At 50.1% G+C, this 20532-nt stretch overlaps 5 protein-coding genes across 5 annotated transcripts; 2 read left to right on the top strand and 3 right to left on the bottom strand.

The window, feature by feature from the left end:
* Window positions 1-62: 62 nt before the first annotated feature.
* Window positions 63-3657, bottom strand: CI109_100134 (uncharacterized protein; the record flags this gene model as incomplete). Its single annotated transcript, XM_032007957.1, has 14 exons — window positions 63-138; window positions 235-392; window positions 471-752; window positions 837-917; window positions 984-1201; window positions 1268-1376; window positions 1438-1744; window positions 1807-1934; window positions 2000-2202; window positions 2264-2358; window positions 2440-2818; window positions 2918-3301; window positions 3418-3533; window positions 3629-3657. 14 exons carry the CDS (start codon window positions 3655-3657, stop codon window positions 63-65), a joined length of 2565 nt encoding a protein of 854 aa, XP_031857743.1.
* A 385-nt stretch (window positions 3658-4042) lies between these two features.
* CI109_100133 (uncharacterized protein) lies at window positions 4043-8323 on the bottom strand (the record flags this gene model as incomplete). Its single annotated transcript, XM_032007958.1, has 23 exons — window positions 4043-4074; window positions 4139-4315; window positions 4376-4556; window positions 4616-4756; window positions 4840-5001; window positions 5078-5227; window positions 5279-5322; window positions 5384-5651; window positions 5707-5955; window positions 6017-6106; window positions 6160-6686; window positions 6739-6787; window positions 6835-6939; window positions 6996-7120; window positions 7190-7333; window positions 7401-7557; window positions 7620-7627; window positions 7691-7756; window positions 7815-7895; window positions 7954-7971; window positions 8039-8142; window positions 8221-8231; window positions 8303-8323. 23 exons carry the CDS (start codon window positions 8321-8323, stop codon window positions 4043-4045), a joined length of 2910 nt encoding a protein of 969 aa, XP_031857744.1.
* A 590-nt stretch (window positions 8324-8913) lies between these two features.
* CI109_100132 (uncharacterized protein) lies at window positions 8914-9563 on the top strand (the record flags this gene model as incomplete). Its single annotated transcript, XM_032007959.1, has 2 exons — window positions 8914-9009; window positions 9156-9563. The coding sequence occupies 2 exons, from the start codon at window positions 8914-8916 to the stop codon at window positions 9561-9563; spliced, it is 504 nt and encodes a 167-aa protein (XP_031857745.1).
* A 658-nt stretch (window positions 9564-10221) lies between these two features.
* Window positions 10222-11813, bottom strand: CI109_100131 (uncharacterized protein; the record flags this gene model as incomplete). The annotated part of the gene is made up of 7 exons (XM_032007960.2): window positions 10222-10486; window positions 10544-10671; window positions 10736-11230; window positions 11292-11375; window positions 11430-11509; window positions 11566-11700; window positions 11780-11813. The coding sequence occupies 7 exons, from the start codon at window positions 11811-11813 to the stop codon at window positions 10222-10224; spliced, it is 1221 nt and encodes a 406-aa protein (XP_031857746.2).
* A 1858-nt stretch (window positions 11814-13671) lies between these two features.
* On the top strand, window positions 13672-20438 carry CI109_100130 (uncharacterized protein; the record flags this gene model as incomplete). The annotated part of the gene is made up of 11 exons (XM_065966725.1): window positions 13672-13890; window positions 13950-15906; window positions 15962-16498; window positions 16548-17599; window positions 17682-17765; window positions 17831-17934; window positions 17989-18047; window positions 18109-18400; window positions 18465-19206; window positions 19276-20202; window positions 20289-20438. The coding sequence occupies 11 exons, from the start codon at window positions 13672-13674 to the stop codon at window positions 20436-20438; spliced, it is 6123 nt and encodes a 2040-aa protein (XP_065822797.1).
* Window positions 20439-20532: the final 94 nt, after the last annotated feature.

Here is a 20532-nt window from a genome sequence, read left to right as displayed (position 1 = left end):
ACAATCCTACTCTAGACTATATACAACACTCCTTTCTACCATCTCCACTACTACGGCTTGGCTCACTTGCCTATTCGCTTGATCACCTCGTTCACCTCCCTCTGAGCAATCCCGTTTGGCGCGGCCCTAAGAAGTTGACTACGAACAGAGCACGTGTAATCAGCAATTCAACTCCAGTCTCTGAGACGAAGTAGAGCAGCTCTCATAACAGGGCAGCGGAACTTGTCCACTCACTCCAATTTCGCCTTGTCTCCCCTTTCTTTGGCAGATTCTGCTGCTTTGCCCCAATCTCCACAAGCTACATATAAGTCTGGACGAGATTTCGGATCGCAGCGGGGGACGAACGTAGCAGCGTGTGTAGGTTGGGGTGGTTTCAACGATAACAAATGGGTCTACCATTTCAAGTCAAATCAGCACATATACACATATACACACTTGAGACTTTGGAGTTTTGGGGATGGGCGACTCACGACAAAAGGTTCATAGCCTATTGGACTCTTTTTGGATTTCGCAAAAACTTCCAACCCTTCCCAATCTCTCATTTCTGCTAAGGCTTTCAACTTTATCCACCACCATCTCTTATCAGGTACGCGCCAATCGGACCTTACTCGCTCTGCGCGCTTGGCGAACCCTTCGATCAGTAAGCGGGAAATGAATTGATCGACTGATAGACCGGAAAAAGTGAATTTGTGATCTAGTTCGCGTTCATAGGTCTGTTGGAGAGTTAACAGTCGCTGTGCGTCTTCGGCCATCTGTAACAAGAAAAACGATACAAAGTCAATAAGAGAAAGTCCACTCTCGGAAAATCATTTAAACAAAGATGCTCCGTCACTCACCTTTGCTTCAAAGACTCGATCTTTGCTTTCCGAAAAGTATTTTGACGCTTGACGAAGGTGCTCTACTCGCTCGGTACCGTCCTATACCACCAATAATCCATTTGTCAGCGTGACCCGCCATACTGTGATAGAGTAGTGAAAACTCACCTCCGCCTGAGCCGCCTCTTCCATCTCCAACGTGGCACTCTCTGTCCTTCTATCATCTTGATAGTAGAAATCCCTCAACAAACCTCTATCAGCCTGTCGCGCATATACTTGCAACAAGTTTACGGCGGGTTTAAGATTAGGCGATATCGAATCGTCGAGGAGATGGAAGAAGTCGCCGGGGGACAATGATGATCGGAGATGTAGGAGGACTTGGTATACTGCATATCGTCGTTAGTACCGCCACACCAAACACCGAGGGATTACTCCAAAAGGTCGTCACTTACCTAGATCAGTGTCGCCCGAATCGACAGCTTTTGTGAGAGCAATCTTATCCTCCTTCATCTGCAATAACAGCGGAACCTGTTCGGCCGCCCTCGGTTCGTGATCCAACAACTACATAGGCCGATCAACCGATCAGTCAGTTTCTCCTACGGATGAGGAGCCAAGAACTCACCATCGTTGCTAATCTCGTTCTACCCGCTTCCCAAGCCTTCTTCGCAATCTCTGCATAACTCACACCCTTCTCACCTTCTTTCTCGAATTTGTTCACGATCGCTTGACACACCGCTTCGTCATCACTTGCTCCTCGTTCAGAAGGATCAACACCTTTCGCAGAGGATCGGGATATCTTCGCTGTCGCCCAGTGTTTCAGGACAGGGTCGGGACGGAGGCCGATATGTTGGGATATACGCAAAGCGAGGAGATGGAGGTTACGAGATACGAGATGGGATATGAGGAGAGTCGGAGATGATGATGTGTATCTGCGACGTGAACGAGCGAGGTCAGCGATGTGGGGTGGTTCAGAAAGAGAGATCCGACTTACTGCTCGTAGGTAATCGGTATACCGACTTCGTAATATCGGACCGCATTGAGAACTTTAAGTGTCTGCGCCATCCCTACGAAATCGCTCGGATTGTACAGATCCATGAACGCCCGACCGAATTGTGCCGCCTAAAAACGCATGGTGCGATCAACATCGAGGAAGTTGTCCTGATCAGTTAGGATGCTGGACTCACTTTCAGTAATCTTCTCTGCCAAGTGACCTCTATTTCCCTCCCAGCTGCCTCGACACAGGTATCCACCGCATTGCCCAATTCCGGTCGTATACTTCGTATGCTCTCATCTGCTTTCGGCGATTTGCGCTCAAAGTGATCCAGTGCGTCGTACAATATAGCAGCGGGATGTGATGATCCAGGACTGAATACGGCGAGTGAGGAGTCTGATTGAATACACTTGACTTAGCAAGAGCTGTATGGCGTCAAGGTGTAAGAGAGGCTCACCTGGCACTTTTTGGATAAAATCGCACGTTGTGGAAGAGATCACTCGGAGACCGTCCATCTCGCCGACAAGATACGCAGCGGGTGAGTAGTCGTATCTACAAATCAGCGAGGTCAGCCTCTTCGCTATCTATATCCTGAAGAGTTCCGTTACTCTCTGAGCGCTTTTGAGGACTCACGTCAAAGAATCTCCAGCAGGACCGACGATGACTACTCTCCCACCCCAAGCCAGCACCACCGCGTTATCACCACACCATTCCACTTTCTCTGGTAATCCAGCTCCTTCGTTGAAATTCGCTATATCGACTTCTGACAAATTCCTTCCGAAATCAGACGAGACGACCCATAAGTTCCCCGTAACAGTGACAAGAGCCAAGAAACGTCCGTTGGGCGATACGCGAATATGCGCAAAGGGACCGCGGGATACGCGTTGGTCGATTCGTTCGAGAGCGTCGAGGGTTATGATGGTTGATGAGGTTGAGAAGAGGATTTGGACATGACCTGTTGGTGATTGGTCTGGCGAAATTAGGGTCCATGAGGTCGGTGGTTCGGTGAGGCCTAAGTAGACGGAAATTGAATCTATCAGCGAGCGCACAGAATGACAGTGCGCATACGGGACTATGCTCTGCGATAGTCTGCCTACTGTGAGACACTCACCACTCGGTGAAAGGGGAGTAGCTCTCCCTCCTCCCCAACCTCTAACTTCCACCCAACCCAAACTGCCCGTAAGAACCACCATCCCCTCTTCCCACGCTTTCGCCTCTACCACCCCAACTTCCCCGACCTCTCCTCCTAGAGTATACTGTCTATATCCTCCCGCCGCACTCGACGGATTAGGGTTCGAAAGATCGTATACCCTATACAACCCTTCGTCCGAAAGGACGACGAGGTATTGCGATGTGAAATGCAATAAGACAGGAGGGGAGAGATCCCATGTTAATGTGTGAAGGAGGAGACCGGATGAGGTGTAGATGTATATCTTCGGTTTACCAGGGACATGTTTGCCTAGTAACATGATTTTGCGTTCATCACGTATCATCGCTATTTTCCATAATCAAGTCGCACCGAAAGGTCAGTCCCTCGCCAAACTGCATTGGTTGGCTAGACCAGATTGGTGCCAGGGTGGTATGGCTGAAGTGGACGAACTCCGGACTTACCTATAGGTCCACCGTTCTTCGCTGATGTGATGATATAGTCGGAAAGGTCTGGAACCCTCCATGACATCGAGTAAATCTCTTCTTTCCGATAGAACACATTCTGGATAGTATCCCAACTTGAGGTAGAAGACAACAAGTCAGTTTGAGGTGGACGGTGTATTGGTGCAGCTCGGGTTTCAGAGCTGAAGCCCATAATGGAACGTTTACTCACGTAGCGGTGGGAGATTGAGCAAGCGACATGACGATTTTGCTCTACCCTTGGTGCTTGAAAAGAGAGAGTGATAGCCAGAACAGCAGCAGCAACAACAACAATGCTCGAGATCAATTGCGTCCCATCGCTGCATGACGCGGGGCAGCTACGATACATCTCGGACACTGCCTCAATCTCCGTCAATCCATTGACCGGAAGACATGCACAGATATCGATACATGAACTGCATGTCCCCTACAACCTCTTCACTATGTATTCAACCATAGTCCGCTCTCTGTATCCCCTTCTATCGCTCCACATATTGTCGTGACAGCTCGTTAAACTCGTGTGATGTATGTGTGTGTGTATGTATGGTGAATGAGAACCGCTCGACATCGACTTTCCCCTTCCCACCCTTGCTCCAGCATCCTATCTCTACTTATTCGGCGTACCAAAGAACCAAGATTCTACAATCGTTACCAACTCGATTAGCTAAAGCTTTCAGAAGCTTTGTTGAGATGAAATACTTACGTCTCTTCCCACTTGCACTCTCGTCTTGGACTCTACCCAGAGGACTGGCAGAACCCATCATTCCACTTGCTATGCTCTGGTAAATGGGCGTGGCGGGCGCGGGCGCACCACCGCCTCCGCCTCGGAGTGGTTTGGCAATCCGCCCATGATTGTATGCGTTGGGTTGGTTTGCTTGGACTGTAAGACGCGCGAGCGTTAACAAATGTTCTTCAGATGTTAGGGTCAGTCTGTACTCACCTTCCGCTAGTTTCTCCCTAAACATCTGGATCTGTTGTTCGTATCTCTGATTCTTCTGAGCCAGCCTCTGGTCCGCGTTATTCAACGCCGCTTCGAGGTTCTGGATCCTGTCGGTCCGGTTCATCAACTTTCTCTGAGCATCCGAGATCTCCCTCTTCAAGCTGGTGTTTTGCTCGACAAGCTGCGCGTGCTTCTGATCAGCTTCCAAATTCACCTGCTCATCATCCGGTCTAGGCTCACCTGCTTCTGAACGATGTTCAGCTCGCCCAAGTTGTGCTCCAGATGCTCCAGCTTCTTTTGTTGAGCTCTCGAGTTGGCAGATCTAGCAATGATCTTGTACTGCTCTCTGACCTCGTCGAGCTGCATTTCAAGTTCGACAACCTGAGAAGTCGTTGTTGTGTCAGCTGTACTATTACAAGTCATTCGCGATAATTGCTCGATCAGCTGCAAGCATCCACACTCACCTTCTCACACCTGTTCTGCAGATCCTTCACCAGACTCTTCTTGATCACCTCGAACTCGGCATACTGGATCTCGTAGGCCTTCCTACTCCTCTCCAGCTCTTTGGCAGAGTTCGCAAAGCTTTCTCCATCTTCGTTACCCGCCGACGCAGCAGACAGGGCGCGCTACAAGGAGAAATGAAACAGGTCAGCGATACGATAGAGAGAAGTCGAAGTACGTCAATCGCAGCACGCGGCTTACGTTGAGTTCTTCGTTCGAAAGCTTGTAGCTCTCCACCGTACTTTGCAGACGTCTGATCTCGGCAGCTCGCGATTCCGCATGTTCTGCCAAGGTTGAAATTTCCGCACGGAGCATCTCCTCCTGTGCGTTGTACTTGGCTTCGAATGTTGACTGTAATTTGTATAGTCAGCAAGTGTGACACCCAACAGAGCACAGACATACCTTGATGTCGGCAACTGCCATACTCTGACTTGACGATGTCTTGTCTGTGTACCGGAGTCGTGAGCGCTCCTTTCTATAAAGGTGATCAGGAGTCACCTTACGTACCCAGTAGTTCCTCGTACGCTACGTCCCTCTTGTTCAGCATTTTCTCCATCTCTGCTCTTCTCTTGGCTTGCATTTCGCTTTCCTCCTGTGCAAGCCTCAACCTCTCCTGCAAATCGCGGACTACTTCCTGGTTCTCAGCAAGCGATGATCGAATAAGTTCTCGCGTTTGGGATGTGAGCTGTTCGGACTTGCTCGCATCCGTAGTGTTCTCGAGCTCTTTGAGCACTTGTCGTAGTTTCTCGGCCGCGGGATCGAGAACAGCTCCACCCTGATATCGACCGTAAATCAGCTCTTTTACACGAACGATGTGATATCCTGCTCACCATATCGATCTTCGACATCATCTCGCTTAACATCTCTTGCTTCCTCTTCTCCTTCTCTTCCTCCTTCTCTCTTGTTTGCACCTTCTTCAGTTCCTCAATCTGCACTTTCTGCTCATCGATGTCCTTCTGAAGCTCGCTCATCTTCTCCTTGTACGAGTCAAGGGTAATGCCAGCGTCTTTCGCTTCGGACTCCAATCGAGCAGCAGATATACGAAGCTCGTTGAGTTCGGTAGACATGGTTTTGTTTTCCTATTGCAGACATGAAGATCAGTTTCGAGTCGTCATGCATCGCGGGATCCTGCAAACGTACCTTGGCCGTCGAGGCTTCTTGCTCCTTCAGATATGCGATCTCATCTTTCATGTCCGCCATGAGCTTCTCTTGAGCAGCAAGAGCCGATTCCTGAATATGGCGTGTAAGCTGTTGCTGGCATGTATTGTGATGGAAGAGCTTACCTTCTCTGAGAGCTGATCGCTCAACTCATTCTCCCTCTTCAAGAACTCCTCTCTTTCATCCTTGTCCAGGTTCAAGCTGTATACTGTAGGTGTATCTGGCCTACTATCAACGGCTGACGGCAGCAGACCTCCAGGAGTACCCGCTCGGCTGAGAGTACCACTCGATCCTCCTGGAGTAAGTGGTGGTAAGGGAGAAGTGACTCTCTTGGCGGCGGCAGGGGTCGATGTCGTCCCCTGAGCCATTGGTCGAGCCCAATTGGCTTGATCGACATTTCCGCCAGCTCGCCACACCTTGACCTCTTCTTCGAGACTCGCGGCGTGCTCTCGTACCGAGGCAAGCTCGGCCACGGTCTTTTTGAGCAACGCTTTGAGTTCCGCAGGAGACATCTCGACATTGACACGGGCTTTGTTCTTGATTGATTTAGCACGCATACCGAATCGGAGAGTGGACAGTGTTTCAGGCTCGTTGTACGACGCAGGGGAACAGTTGATGATGAGAGTCGTGCGAGAGTTACCACCGAGTGACTCTGTGATACGTCAGTACAACTCCGCCGAGGGGAGTTAACGTGCGTGGCTCACCTTGAAGGATACGGGTGAGTTTGGAGTCTCGGTAGGGAACGTGGGATGACTATAAGTTGATCAGCATTATTCTGTCGCCATTCATGGGAGACATACCTTTCCGTCGGTCAAGGAGTTGATGACCATACCGAGTGCCGACAGACTCTTGTTGATCTTCTTGGCCTCCTCCAGTGTTTGACCAGTCGCGCCGGTCTTGCCCACCTGTGTCACACGTCAGTCGACACTTACTACGTCTTCCGGAAGTAGCTGCGCCATACCTTTTCGGAACCAGCCAGATCGACCAAGTACAGATTACCTGACTTCTGACTACCTGTCTCTGTGTTGCGCTGATGAATACCGATGACGAAGATGGAATGTGATCGAGACGATTCGGCGTTCATGTCTGCGACACCAGGCATCAGCGATCAATTTAGCATATAAGCTGATCCGTGTTTCAGTATCGTCCACGTACTGGTCGAAGAGACTGCACGACTCGCGCCTCCCGCCTTCATGACTTTGTAGACCTCCGATTCCGACCCGACATACACTTCTGTCAAGTTCTTCACATAAACACCTCGAGCTTTGTCCTCATGGATAGACAAGTTATCGTTGGCAGCTGCAACAGAACATGGTGTGCTTCATGTCAGTAAAGCTGCCGTGGGTGGCAATGGCGGCGTACGCACGAGCAAGCAAATCTTTGATCTTCTCCATGTAAATCTCCATATAGCTGACTTTGACGGTATATTCGATACTTGAGTCTGCTGAGAGGATAGAGGCAAAGATCTGTTCGACGATACGTGGGATAAGACCTTTGAGAACAGGGCTTTCTATATCGGCACCCTAGAAAGATCGGTCAGTTGGCCATTTTGCGCCTTTCGGTAAAAGGGGTCAAATGAACTAACCATCATGGCTAAGTAGAGGACAAGAACGTCAGTAAGGACCCACAGCAACAGAACTCGAGGATTGTACTTACTGAACGTCTTTCCGGAACCTGTCTGTCCATAACAGAAGAGAGTTCCGTTGAAGCCCGTCATGACGTCTGCGAGATATGGTTTATGAGCTACGCTCTGGATACAGGCGGATTTCGGATAGCTCACCTTCCACTATACCCTTCACACCCCAATCGAAGATTTCGGCTTGTCTGGTCTCCGTATCGAATACCCTATCAAATGTGAAGCCTGCACCAGATCTCGTCATCAGCTGTCGAATCAGAACAATATTCTACTTCCAACTGACCATCTTTCTCGGGGCCAGCTACGCATACATAGCACATCAGTCTAGCTCACTTCGGTATCATCCATCACCTCGAAGCTAAACTTACCTAATGATGTTGAGTTTTTGAGCTGTACCGTTGAAGCATCGTCGCTTATATCAACACATGTCTCCGATTTCGATTCCAACTCCATCCGATTCATAGGTCGGAATCTGTTCGTTGAGTATAGTATCAGCGGTGCTCTACCCAACCTTCCTTCCACCGTAGTAGCATTGAAAAGTGCAGCTTACCGACAGACGACCTGTTATTGATATTCAAGGGTCAGCTCGGAGCTCAGGCTGGACCGCGGCACAGTACGAGTGTCCAGCTTACCTTGATATTGTTGCCTGACATCTTGGGTATCGTTCCTTCCAATTACGCCCAAGGCTTTCTCCCACCACCGTTCTACGTCTGCGTCTGTGCGGTTAGGACCAAGCTCTGTAGTTCGAAGATAGCGTGTATGAGCTCAGCTCAGCTCGTTCCGTGCAGTCGAAGAGAGTCTATATGTTATAATCTAATGAAGAGCGGAGGATCTGAAGGGAAGCAACAGCGAATGTAGAAAGCAAGAAGCAAGAAGCAGTACTACAATCTCATCTGAACCAGCCAACACGCGCCCCGTGCAACTGTACGCAGAGTAACAACAAAAGTCAATCTGACGCATCGAGGAACTCAGCCGCGACGGAATGAGTTACGTAATTGAATCACGTGGTCACGGTTGATCGATCTATTCCGTTGCTGCTTGCTGCAACATGCTGCTTTAACTTATTTCTATTTCTATATCGATAGCGATATCGCTCGACTTCAGCTATCTACCAAATTCATCCAGGTTTACAACGCATTCACGTGTATCTCTCACACTCAATCTGTACGACTGCTCAAGACGGACTCTTTCCTCTGCAAACTGATCAAAACCACCTCGCACTACATATTCACCACACCCCGAAATGTCCCGATCTGCTAAACTCTTCCTCGCCTCTTCGTTCGCAATAGCTGGAACGACGGTATGGGGTGTTCACTGGCTCCAAAAATGGGAATCAGACGTGAGTGTCCCCGGCTACTATACTGGTACAACACACATGGCCATGTTCCCATTCCCCTACATCTCTTTGTGGCGATTTCACCTTCTCTTCTACTTTGCATGATCTTGCGTGCTAATTCGTTGCCTTTTGGATCTGGGTTCGTTCAGAACATGTATCAAGGAGTTGTCAAGGACGAAGCTCGAGTAGCTGCCAAAGCCGCCGCTAGCGCAGCTGCTTCTCTCCTTCCTGCCGCTCTCACTCCCGCATCGTTGGCCACACCAACCACCTCCCATTCTTCCTCAACACCACTAAACACACCTTCATCACCCGTCCAACAACCCCTTACACCTACACCGCCTAAACCGGTTGGAGGCGTAGGAGTCGCACAGCCTGCTGCTGTTATAGACGAAGATTGTTTGACGTGTCAGATCTCACCCCCACCTCAGCTTTTGGAGGCACAATCTGCTGAAGAGAGGAAGGCGGAGAGACAGGCTAGAGCGAAAGAGTATGAAGAGCAGAAAGCCCTAGGAGGGAGATTGGCAAGAGAACAGAATGTAGAGAGGAGGTTGGTTTGATCGAGCTTGCGAGCTTGAGGTTCGATCAATGAGTTTGTCGATATCTTTCTCCAGGCGGTGAAAGTCATGAGGTACGGAGCGAAAGCCAGTTATACTTTTTCTCGTTAATAGTCAATAGTCAATAGAACGGAGTAGTCTAGCCTAAACAACTTTGTATACCCAGCAACTAGATACACACCCAAGCACATCCACACACACACCACTCTGTCACATCCATGCATTCATTTCACATTCATACAGTTTATCATATTCCTTGTCATCCTACTACCCCCGTCGAATCGAGCAAACAAGCTTGTTCCCCTCGTCCCTCGCTGTCCATCGCCAGTCTGTCAGGTTCTCATCACGTGTCACGCATAAAATCTATTATCGATCCAACCGCGTTGACATGTCGACGACGACGAAGACGACGTAAGGACAAGAGACTCGAGAGAGAACGACCTGTCGCCCAACCAGACCAAAACTAGATCAAGCCAAAGTATGCGATAGAAAAAAAAAGGAAACTAGTAACGGAAAAGGGGGGAATGTGATAACAGTCGGATAGGTAACGTTATTCAGATGTTGTATTTCGGGTATATGTAATCGAGCAGTTTCGTATTTCTTTATACGTATAGAGATGATTACTGCGATGAAACACAACATCAATATTCAACATCACCAGTCAAGTCAAGAATACTGTCACACTCACGTCAAGGGAGATACGCAGCTGCTCCAACGGAATAGGCACGAATCCCTCGATGTCAATCCCTCTCTCATGTAGCTCAGGCTCGGCAAATGCGGGAACAAGTTGTCTGATGAGGTCGGGTCGAGTTGACAACTCCTCCCTAGTGAAATCGAACAACGCAGGCATCTCCTTTCCATTGGGCAGTCGCGCTCCCTCGACCCTTAGTTCGTCGAAGAAGGGGTGGACCAGAGCTTCGGCGGCACTAGCAGAAGAAGGGGGTTCAGTACAAATCTTTATCCGGCAGCAGAAAGACACTCACGTGTGACGGGCAGTAGGAGTGTACTCCAATAACGTGCTGATGAGCGAGATTGCGTCTGCTGGGGTGCGCGGTCTGAAGACTTTGGTGAAGGGGTGGGGTTTAATTTGAGGGAATTTGTGTTCCATGTACTGGGAATTGATCGGCATCATTAGCATTTCATTTCGGGTTGCATAGTGCGAAACTCGAACTCACGTTGGGGTTCATGGTCTTGATTTGTTCCCTTGTAGGAGTTCCTAACACCTTGATGATCTCCACCAACTGATCGATGCCAGACTCTCCGGGGAAGAGGGGTTGTCCTAACATCAACTCGGCCATCACACAACCAGTCGACCAGATATCAATGTTGGTGGTATAGTTGGTTGCACCGAAGATCAACTCGGGAGCACGGTAGTATCGGGAGCAAATGTAGCTGACGTTGGGCTCGCCGGCAACGAGGATTTTGGCGGAACCGAAATCACAAAGCTTGAGAATACCGGTTGCGGGGTTGAGAAGCAGATTTTGGGGTTTTATATCTCGGTGACAGATACCAACGGAATGGATGTATGCGAGGGATCGGAGGAGCTGGTACATGTAGAGCTTGACCTGCAACATGGGCATAGCCTGCTTGAGCTTAGAGTAGTGTCGACCAGCTCGGTACACGGTCTCTGGAACGAATTCGAGGACGAGGTTAAGGTACACTTCGTCCTTCTGCACATTGTCATTTGGGTTAGCATGCTCCAGGTCAGAGGAAAGCGAATGTGGAACCCACCTTGTCCCCGTTGGAGTAGAAGAAAGCTTTCAAGTCAACAACGTTAGGGTGGGCAACAAGTCGCATGATTTGTAATTCTCGGTTCTAAGCAGCAACCCATCAGCATTCTATCTGATTTAGATTCTCTCCAAAACTGACCTTGAATCGCTTGTCTTGTAAGACCTTCTTGATCGCGATCTCCGACTCTGGCTCCTCCGTCCCATCCTCGTGCTTCACCGCTATGAATTATCACACATCAGCACAGCCTGCAGGCGCAATCAAATGCTATACTCACGTAGCATCTTCGCGGCGAAGACTACACCGAAACTTCCATTTCCAACGACCTTGCAGTTGGTGTATGAGATAGACAAGTCGGATCCAGTCTTACCGGACTGGGCCTGGACGGTGACCACTCTGTTGGGGTCATCGGCTATGGAGCTGTCAGCACTGGAAGTAGATTTGGACTGTGGACATGCCAAGGGAGAATAGCAAAAACTCATTGCACTCACGAGTGACCCTGACTCCGTTCACAACTCCTGACATGATGTCTCGTGCTGTAATGTATGTATATCCACGCGAAACAGCGAAAGCCAGGCGGAGATCCATTCGCGATGATGAAGCGGTGGTTCCGATACCAGTAGAGCAAATGAGGGTATAAGGAACGATGTGTGGAACGGGAAAAGGCGCAGATGGGCAGTTGGGCGATTGAACGGTGAAGAGCAGAGCGGGAAGATGGTAAATCAATAAGTGAAGTCAGCTCCATTCTCGTCAAATCACGATCAGCAGGTCACGGCGCGTGTCCGAGAAGCGGCCAACAGCCTTCAAAAAGAATTCCAAGCAAAGACAAGCGTCAAGGCAACGTGACCAACACCAATCTCCTCCTCCGCATCACTCTGACACCGCCACCCAGCGGCGCTACTTGCCACAGCAAGTGATTACAAGCGTGTATACGGGGGAGCTGAGCCATTCGCGACCACCGCCTTCCCCGTATCTACCGAGATGGACGTGTCATATAGGATGCGAGAGGAGGAAATCGATGCCTGAAAGTCGTACATCCGTTGGAGCTCCGGTGGAGAGATGGGGGAAGGATGCGGAGCCCGAAAAGAGAGTTTGCAAGGGAAGAAACTGCTATGCTAGCAGCCACCTCCCTCCTAGCTATATAGGACATGTGCACAACCCGTCTCCTTTCATAAAAGGGTGGTGGCATCGTGCGGAATGAAGAAGATGAAAAGACCTGATCGTCCATATGGGTGACCACCCTCGAATCGGTGCCACCGACTCATCGACACCGTCGCCTTCTTGGCGAGCCCACCGACGAATAGCAACACAGCAGCTGCTGGAATAGAGGGGACAGCGTGCTCACCTGAATGTACGTTTGTTAGACTAATGACCTCTCCTAGATGATCAACCAACGCGTCCTTCTTTCTTTCACGTGTAAAGGCGACGCTCGTTGTTGTATGTGTATGGGGTAATCGTTCAACGTGACCTCGGGTGAGTCGGAAGGTATGACGTTGTTTGTGTGTTCGAGTTCCAGTCGTTGACCGCGAGGAGGTAAGGGATTGGTGTAGAAAGGGTAAGGTGGTGATGATATGATATGGATATGTTGATGTTGACACGGACCACAAAGGATGTGCAGATGGTAAGGTTTGAGCTCGGAGGTGGGTGAGTGAGCGAGTGACAGAGTGAGTGGTCGGGGGGTGTTGGAGTGACACTCAGTCAGTCAGGTGCGGTGGTTGATTGTTCTGCCTTGCTGAGGTAGGCGCGTGATGAGTCACACTACGAGTGGCACTGGTGGAGAGTTGATTGAGGGAGGTGTAGTAGGTCTGTGCTTTCAATCTAAACTGAGATTGAGCTGCAACGTGCTTGGACGACTGAGTGATAAAGAAGAAGGTTGAACGATGCGTGACTATCCTTGTATGAACTAGCAGTAGTAGTACCTAAGCTGGTTGGATAGATGGATAGATGGATGGACGCTTCTCTCAACGAACTCTTGTCCAGGTCTTCTGTCATACCGTCACCAAGTCGTGTCTCTACACCTTTACAACCCAATTCAGGGAAAAGGTTGAATCTGGGACAGGGTACAAAGCAGGTCAGGTGAGTACATGTCCAAATAGAGTACGCATACGGATATACTTACGTAAATCGGTATTATCACGGCATTATTGCCGTGGCATGTGAGCTGAGCTCTGACAACAACGGAGTACCGGTCAGTCTCCGTGAGTGAGTCTGGGTGGCAATCGCAATCAGCTCGCGACAACGATAACCGGCGTAATCACCGTTCATCCATCCTATCAAGCTATATTTGTACTAAACACCACAACTGATCTCGTCTGCTCTGTCACCGTTAGCAGAAAGGAGTCACCTATAGAATGGAGACTGTCTGACGGTCCTCTCACTTACCATGTTCTCTCTTCCTTCTTTCCTCACCACTTTCCCATTCTCATTACCTTCCCTTCCATCAATCTCCCTACCGGCCAATATCCAACGACGGTTCCTTTCGTATGTGTTGAAACGGGCATTGGGCAGATTCGTTCAACATGGCGCGTTGGACGCGGAACGGATACAGGCTCAAATAAGTGAAGGATGGCTCGAGATAGAGGGTCTCGAAGTGGATACAACCGTATGTATAACAAGGAAAGGGCAGAGCGAAGAGGGCAACAGCTGATGTGCGACATGTAGGAGATTAACGCGCTTTTGCCATCCTCGATACCTCTCACTCTTACATCTGGTACCCTTGACAAGGTCACTGCCCGTGTGCCGCTCAATAGTCTGTGGTCCGATCCTTTGTGTCTCACTCTCGACTCGTTGACGCTACATTTCACCCTTGCCCGACCTGGTCGGAATGGGAAGGAACCTTCCTACGCCCAGCGGCAGTCGGACCAACATCGAGATCTAGCCGAGTCTGTGACTTCGGCTGCTGACGACTTCCTTCACGAAGAGCTTGACGCGTTTGAAGAGGCCGAATTGGATCGATCTATACGCCAATCACTTGTCCTATCCCATACTGATCCTTTCTCGAATGACGAAGTACCTGGATCGTTTCCGTTTTCCAATCCTTCAAGTCCTGGGGAGTCGCCACAACCTCTACCAGCGACTGTGGAGAGTACGACAGTACTCGCTAGCTTAGTAGAGAGGATTCTTGCGCGACTTGAATTCAAAGTGAATAATGTCAGGATACAGATCAAGTACGACGACGAAGAACATGGGGGCGTCTTCGAGTTTCGGATAGGAGAGGTACGATATGTGGACGAAAGTCAACAACAGCCAGCTGGAGACGATAATGCACGTTCTACAACTCGCGCGATCCGAATTTCTTCGGTCGGTGTCTACATGCTACCTGTCTCGTCAAGCCCTCCGTCATCGAAACCTTCGCACACATCGTCCCGATCATCATCGATGTCATCTTCCTCCTCGTCAAGCAGTAACCGAAGTTACTCCGATATGGTCATGTCACAGGCCGTACTGGATCTACGAGACAGTACGGTCTCAGCGTTAGGCACAGAAGCCAGCGTCTACCACAGTGTGATTAGCGAGAGAACGGAGAGCACATCAATCTACAAGGAAGATAGTGGAAATGAACTGAGCCGATCAGTGACTCCGACTCCGGTGGAACCGAAAGGCTCCGCTGAGACCATGCTCCTCACATTCGGCTCAGAGGACATTATATTGAGGATGAAAACCACAAGACCTCCACCTCCGACAAGTCTGGTTGATCCTTCCCTGTCCTCGTCGACATCATCTCCAAGTACCACGTCCACACAACATACGTCCTCGCCCCGCTTCCACTCGGTCGATGTCGAGATCACTATGGGCAGCATTGCTGTTCTTATCTTACCACGACAAGCCCTTGTAATATTGGCAGCGCTCCAGAGCGCCAGTCGATCCACTAAAGTGGAGTCTTCCTATACTAGTACTGAACCATTATCACTCCTTCCCAACCAACCTCAGATAACGGCAAGCGTTCGGCTGAAAGCGCTTCACACGTCGATGGTGTATGATCTGGAGGCGGCGAACAGCTCGACTTTTGCTTCTCATGCGGCTCAATACTGGGCGAAACCATCAACGACTTACATACCTTATGGCCATTTACGATTGCGCCTCGAAGCTCTCGAAGCGAAATATGTTAGCCAAGGCTTTGCTAGTAAGCCACAAACCCCTGCACGCCCAGCTCGAACCACATCAGGGAGTCGATTGCCTCGTCGGCAATCAACCGTTACTCGCTTCGGACCCCCACCACCCACCTTGACTGTGACCCTGAAAGATTTCTCTCTCTTCGAATATCTGGCTTCCGACGTTGCGTCTGACACCGGTTCAGACGATGTACCTCCTGGCGGAGCTTTTCCTGTGATCATATTCGATCAAAATCTTCCCAAACAGTATGACATCGCTCCTGGTGCCACTTCTGGGTCACTGAGTCGCACCACTACTCGTCCACCCGCTGCAGGTTCCGTTTTCCCGGAATTCGATTCGGTGGACTGGCGAAATTCAGGCTTACAACGGAAGACTGGAGGCAGTGAGAAACAGTGGAAGGTTAAGCAGAAAGGCAGAGGCATATTGAAGACTGCTACTGCATCTGTAACGCCAGGAGACGAGGCTCCGGTCGTCGTTATTAAAAAGGATTTGGCACCGCACACGAGTAAGTGCTTGGCTACGCATGTTGTGGATTCTTAGGTGCTGACGAGAGAGATCAGCTGCATCCGTAACTTCTCAGCCATTGCACATTTTCTTGGACCTCTCACTTGTGGAGCGACTCCTCCCGATGTTGAGATCCATCGCGCCCGTCATTCGAACACCTGCAGAGCCACCGAGACCCGTACCGCCGTTTGGCTTATCTCATGCAGTCCGTCCCAGTGGATTGCCTCGTCAAGCGACCACCGAGTCGATTATTGATGACTTAGATGCGCAGGCGTCATCATTCTCGACCATCCAATCTCCGTCACGACCGAAGGCGGTGCTGGAAGCCCGATGTCCGTTAATTAGACTCGATATCAGATGTCCGGCACCGATCAATCGTCGAGGTACATGGGGTGATGGTGGACACTTGAGATCTGGAATTGTCACCCTAGATATGCATGACCTGAAGGCAACGGTCAGCGAAGCAGTATTGGAGTCTGAAAAGAGACACTTCCAAGCAATCAGGGAAGTCAATCATGTCGAAGCGAAGCCCAACAATGCTGGGACGAGTATTGAATGGGAGAAGATGATCTTGTTCTTCTCCAGGGCACCGGGTGAGTTCATTTAAGCACTGATAGGACGAGCGCTAACATCGTATCATAGAACGTAACTCAGCCGCTTTCCTCGTTGTGGGGCCGCTAGCACCGGAACCAGGCGACTTTGATACGAGTCCTCTTCTTCCTTCCGTCGATCTGAAGTCTGCCACTTCGGTCACTGCGGTTAAGATGACAAACGTCACCTGTCGAATACCCTCGGTTCAAGCTCAGATACGCCAAAAGACGATTGAGGGGTTGCAGTTCTTCGCAGATGACATGACCCACTGGCTAGATGGTGCGTTTGGGGATGGCTCAGCCCCGAAACCTCGAGACGATCTAAAGATGATCGGCAGTCGATTTTTCGGTGGGTCTGCTAGAGGCAGCTCGTCGGCTAGCAGTTCTACCGAAGATGAAGACGAAGGGCAGCTGGCTGCCACGGTCTTGCAAGTTCTTGTCAGCGAAGCCGATTTCAGTCTGCACGTTCCTCGAGCGAAATCAGCCGCGGCGGAAGGAGCTAGAATTCTGTCTTTAAGAGCTTCTGATATCAGTGCGAAGGTGGAGTCGAATACAACAGGACGACATGAGACGGCTTTCAGCGTATCGATTTTCGACGCAGACTTTTCGGACAGATCCGATTCAACAAAGCCACAACGCATATTGGGTCGAACGACACCATTCACCTTCACTACCCATCAGCAACCGCTCGTCCAGCTACGATTTTCGTCACTCACAAACACTGCGACCGACACTAAAGAGACGGGAATCAACGTGGTCTGTTCATACATCACCTTCTTCGTCAATAAGGATATCGATTGGATAAAGGAGCTAGCTCTGTTCGCCAAAACACCCGAAGGGGTGTTCGAGGACGTCGTCCCTAGTGAGGTGACTCGTATTAGCGTCCACTTGTACGATTCAACGATACATTTTGCTGCACCGAACCAACCTGGAGCTATTGTGGTAGTCTTGGGCGACGTAGACGTCAAGACGGACTTGAGAAGCGATGCGGAGGAAAACCTGGTGGAGGTCGGCCTGGAAAGAGTAGGGATACTGGCCGTCGATGATTTGACGGCAACCACTGCATTACCGGTTGGCCTGGCGGATTCGTTAGAGGCGTGGAAGGTGAGTCTGTGCTTCAATACTAGATCGAGAGAACTCGTGACATCATGCGGACAGCACTGATAGTACCTTTTACCGCGAATAGAAAGCAGGATATGCTCATATCATCGACATCGTCAGTTCCGAAATACAGTGCTTACGAGACCTGACGGGGACCAATGAGGTTTCGGTGAGTGCAAGCATCTAACCTTCTTGAGCCATAGTAAAACAGTAAGGCTGAATGATCTGGCCCAGCTCGATGTCCAACAAGTGCAAATCAGGGTGACCGCTTGTGCGGATTCGCTAGCAACGTTCGCCCAGCTTGTTAGCGATTTGCAAAGGTTGTTGCCGCCGAAACAGCGAGTTTTTACCGTTTGGGTTGACAGGCTTAGGCGCTGATGAGGATCGTAAAGTGTCACCGCCGACCATGTCCGCTCTCCCATCTCGATGGATCAGTCTATCAACATATTTGGTAAGTCCATGGCTATGCACTTCGAGAATTGGGTTACATCTTGCTGATCATGCCGTCGTAGCTTCTGTCGATGAGGACGCCTTCAACCGAATCCCAGACATCGTTGCCGGAGCAGATATGATCGAAGACGACCTTCCACATAATCTCGATTATCTCGATCACGCTACGAGACGCTCGGCGAACATCCCGTCCACTGACAGCATCACTGGAGAAAGTCTAAGAGCCTGGCAAAGCGCTGATGGGGAAGGAGAGATTGGAGCCGAGACTATCAAGATTTTGCTAAGGGAAGCGTTTGATATGGAGGTAGATTACTGGGAAAGTCTGCCTGTGTTGAGCAAGGAGTCGGGGGACGAGTGAGTGGTGTAGATCAGCGTTCAAGTCCTTGACGGCATACTGATTTTGGTTGCGATATCTCAGGATACGCTTTGGTCAGACTCGAGTCAGAGTCCACGACTCCAGCATCAAGATTTTCCTTCATGACGGATACGATTGGACACGGACTCGCAAAGCCATCGAAGACGAGATCAAAGCTGTTCGACGTCGGCTCGAACGGATCCGACAATTGCTCGCTTCCGGTCAGAAGGCTGACGAGAGTATCGAGCGAGCTACGAGTACTGTCCTCTTCAATTCGGTGTACATCGGATTAGATGGACAGCGAGAAGGAATGGACTCGGCCGCTCTCATTGCAGCTATTGACGAAGAACTTGATGAGTTGGGCGCTGAAACGGCGAGTCAAAGTTCTTGGCAGACTCTACCTGCTGCTGGTCCTGGCGGTGGACACGAAAGGGGAAGAGAAAGACCGTCAACGAAGAACAAGTTGAGGTTGAAGGGGAAACGATTGACGAGATCGAAGAAGCCTCAGATCGAAATAACTTTGACTGGTCTTCAAGCGGAGGTCGACATTTTCCCACCAGACAGCGAGGATGAGGATCGGATCCCACCACCAGCACCATCCTCGACAGCTTCCAGGGTCAACGTTACTGTCAAAGAGCTGGAGATCTTGGACCATATCAAGACGAGTACATGGAAAAAGTTCTTGACGGAGATGAAGGCGGATAGCAGAGGCAATGTGAGAGAGACAGATTCTGATATGGTGCGGGTCGAGCTCGTCGGTGTGAGACTGGGTGGCAACAGTGCAGAAGAAGAAATGAGATTGAGGGTGAGTCATAGCTGCGATTCTTTCGTTGATACGAAAAATACGAGTGCTGACTCTGGTGACTGGTCCTAGGCGAAGATCCTCCCTCTGAGATTGCACGTCGATCAAGATGCGCTCGATTTCCTCAAACGCTTCTTCAGCTTCAAGTCTCCCGCCTCTTCCTCATCGAATTCGACTTCGCCCTCCCCCGACACTGGTCCATCACCCAGCTCGCAGAATCCCCAGCCTGCCGAACCGTTCTTCCAGCACGTTGAGATCTTCCCGATCGAGCTCAAACTGGACTATAAACCGAAACGAGTCGACTTTGCTGCCTTACGAGAAGGCAAGACGGCAGAGTTGATGAATTTCTTCCATTTCGACGGAGCGGAAATGACTCTCCGACATATCACCTTGTCCGGTATCACAGGCTGGGAGAAGATTGGATCGACTTTACAAGATCTGTGGACGCCGGATGTTAAAGCGAACCAACTTGCCGATGTGATATCTGGTGTCTCGCCGATCCGAAGTATTGTGAATGTTGGATCTGGAGTAGCTGATTTGATCCTACTTCCTATCGAGCAGTATAGGAAGGACGGAAGGTTGGCGCGAGGAGTCCAGAGAGGGACGGGCAGTTTCGTAAAGTCCACTGCGTTGGAATTGATGAAATTAGGAGCTAGTCTTGCGACTGGTACTCAGGTGATTTTAGAAAACGCAGAAGGGGTGTTAGGTGGTGGTGGTAAATTTGGTGAAAACATAATAGGACAAGTGGAGGCGACGCCGACAGGAGGTGAATGGGAAGGGGCCATCGGATCGACTACTCTTCCTACCCAAAGACAGGAAACAAGCGATGACGATGATGATGAAGGAGGGGACGAACCGATCAGTCGATATGCCAACCAACCTGAAGGTGTTAGGGAAGGCGTTCAAGCTGCTTACAAGAGTTTGTCAAGAAACGTCAATGCTGCTGCGCAGACGATATTGGCTGTCCCGATGGAAGTGTATGAAAGGTCAGGAGAAGATGTGAGTCCATCATTGTTACCATCCAAAGCCTCATGAAGAAAGAAGAAAGGGAAATGATGCTGATGTATTCGGTTGGGATTGTATAGGGTCCACTAAGAGCTGTTGTTAGAGCTGTCCCTATAGCTGTTCTGAAGCCCATGATAGGAACGACGGAAGCGGTCAGAGAGACATTGTTGGGTATGAGGAACAGCTTGGATCCAGCAGCGAGACGAGAGTTAGGAGACAAGTACAAGTGAGGTCGGGGATGTGCTACTGTAGAAGACATAATGAGCGTAGAACCATACTCGTATCGACCAAAGGGAGATTCACCTTTAGATCTGTTGTATAACC

This window comes from Kwoniella shandongensis, chromosome 1 (genome assembly GCF_008629635.2).
Source record: "Kwoniella shandongensis chromosome 1, complete sequence".
Taxonomy (NCBI): domain Eukaryota; kingdom Fungi; phylum Basidiomycota; class Tremellomycetes; order Tremellales; family Cryptococcaceae; genus Kwoniella; species Kwoniella shandongensis.
Note: the sequence above shows the minus strand (reverse complement) of the source record. Positions and strands in the feature narration are given on the sequence as shown.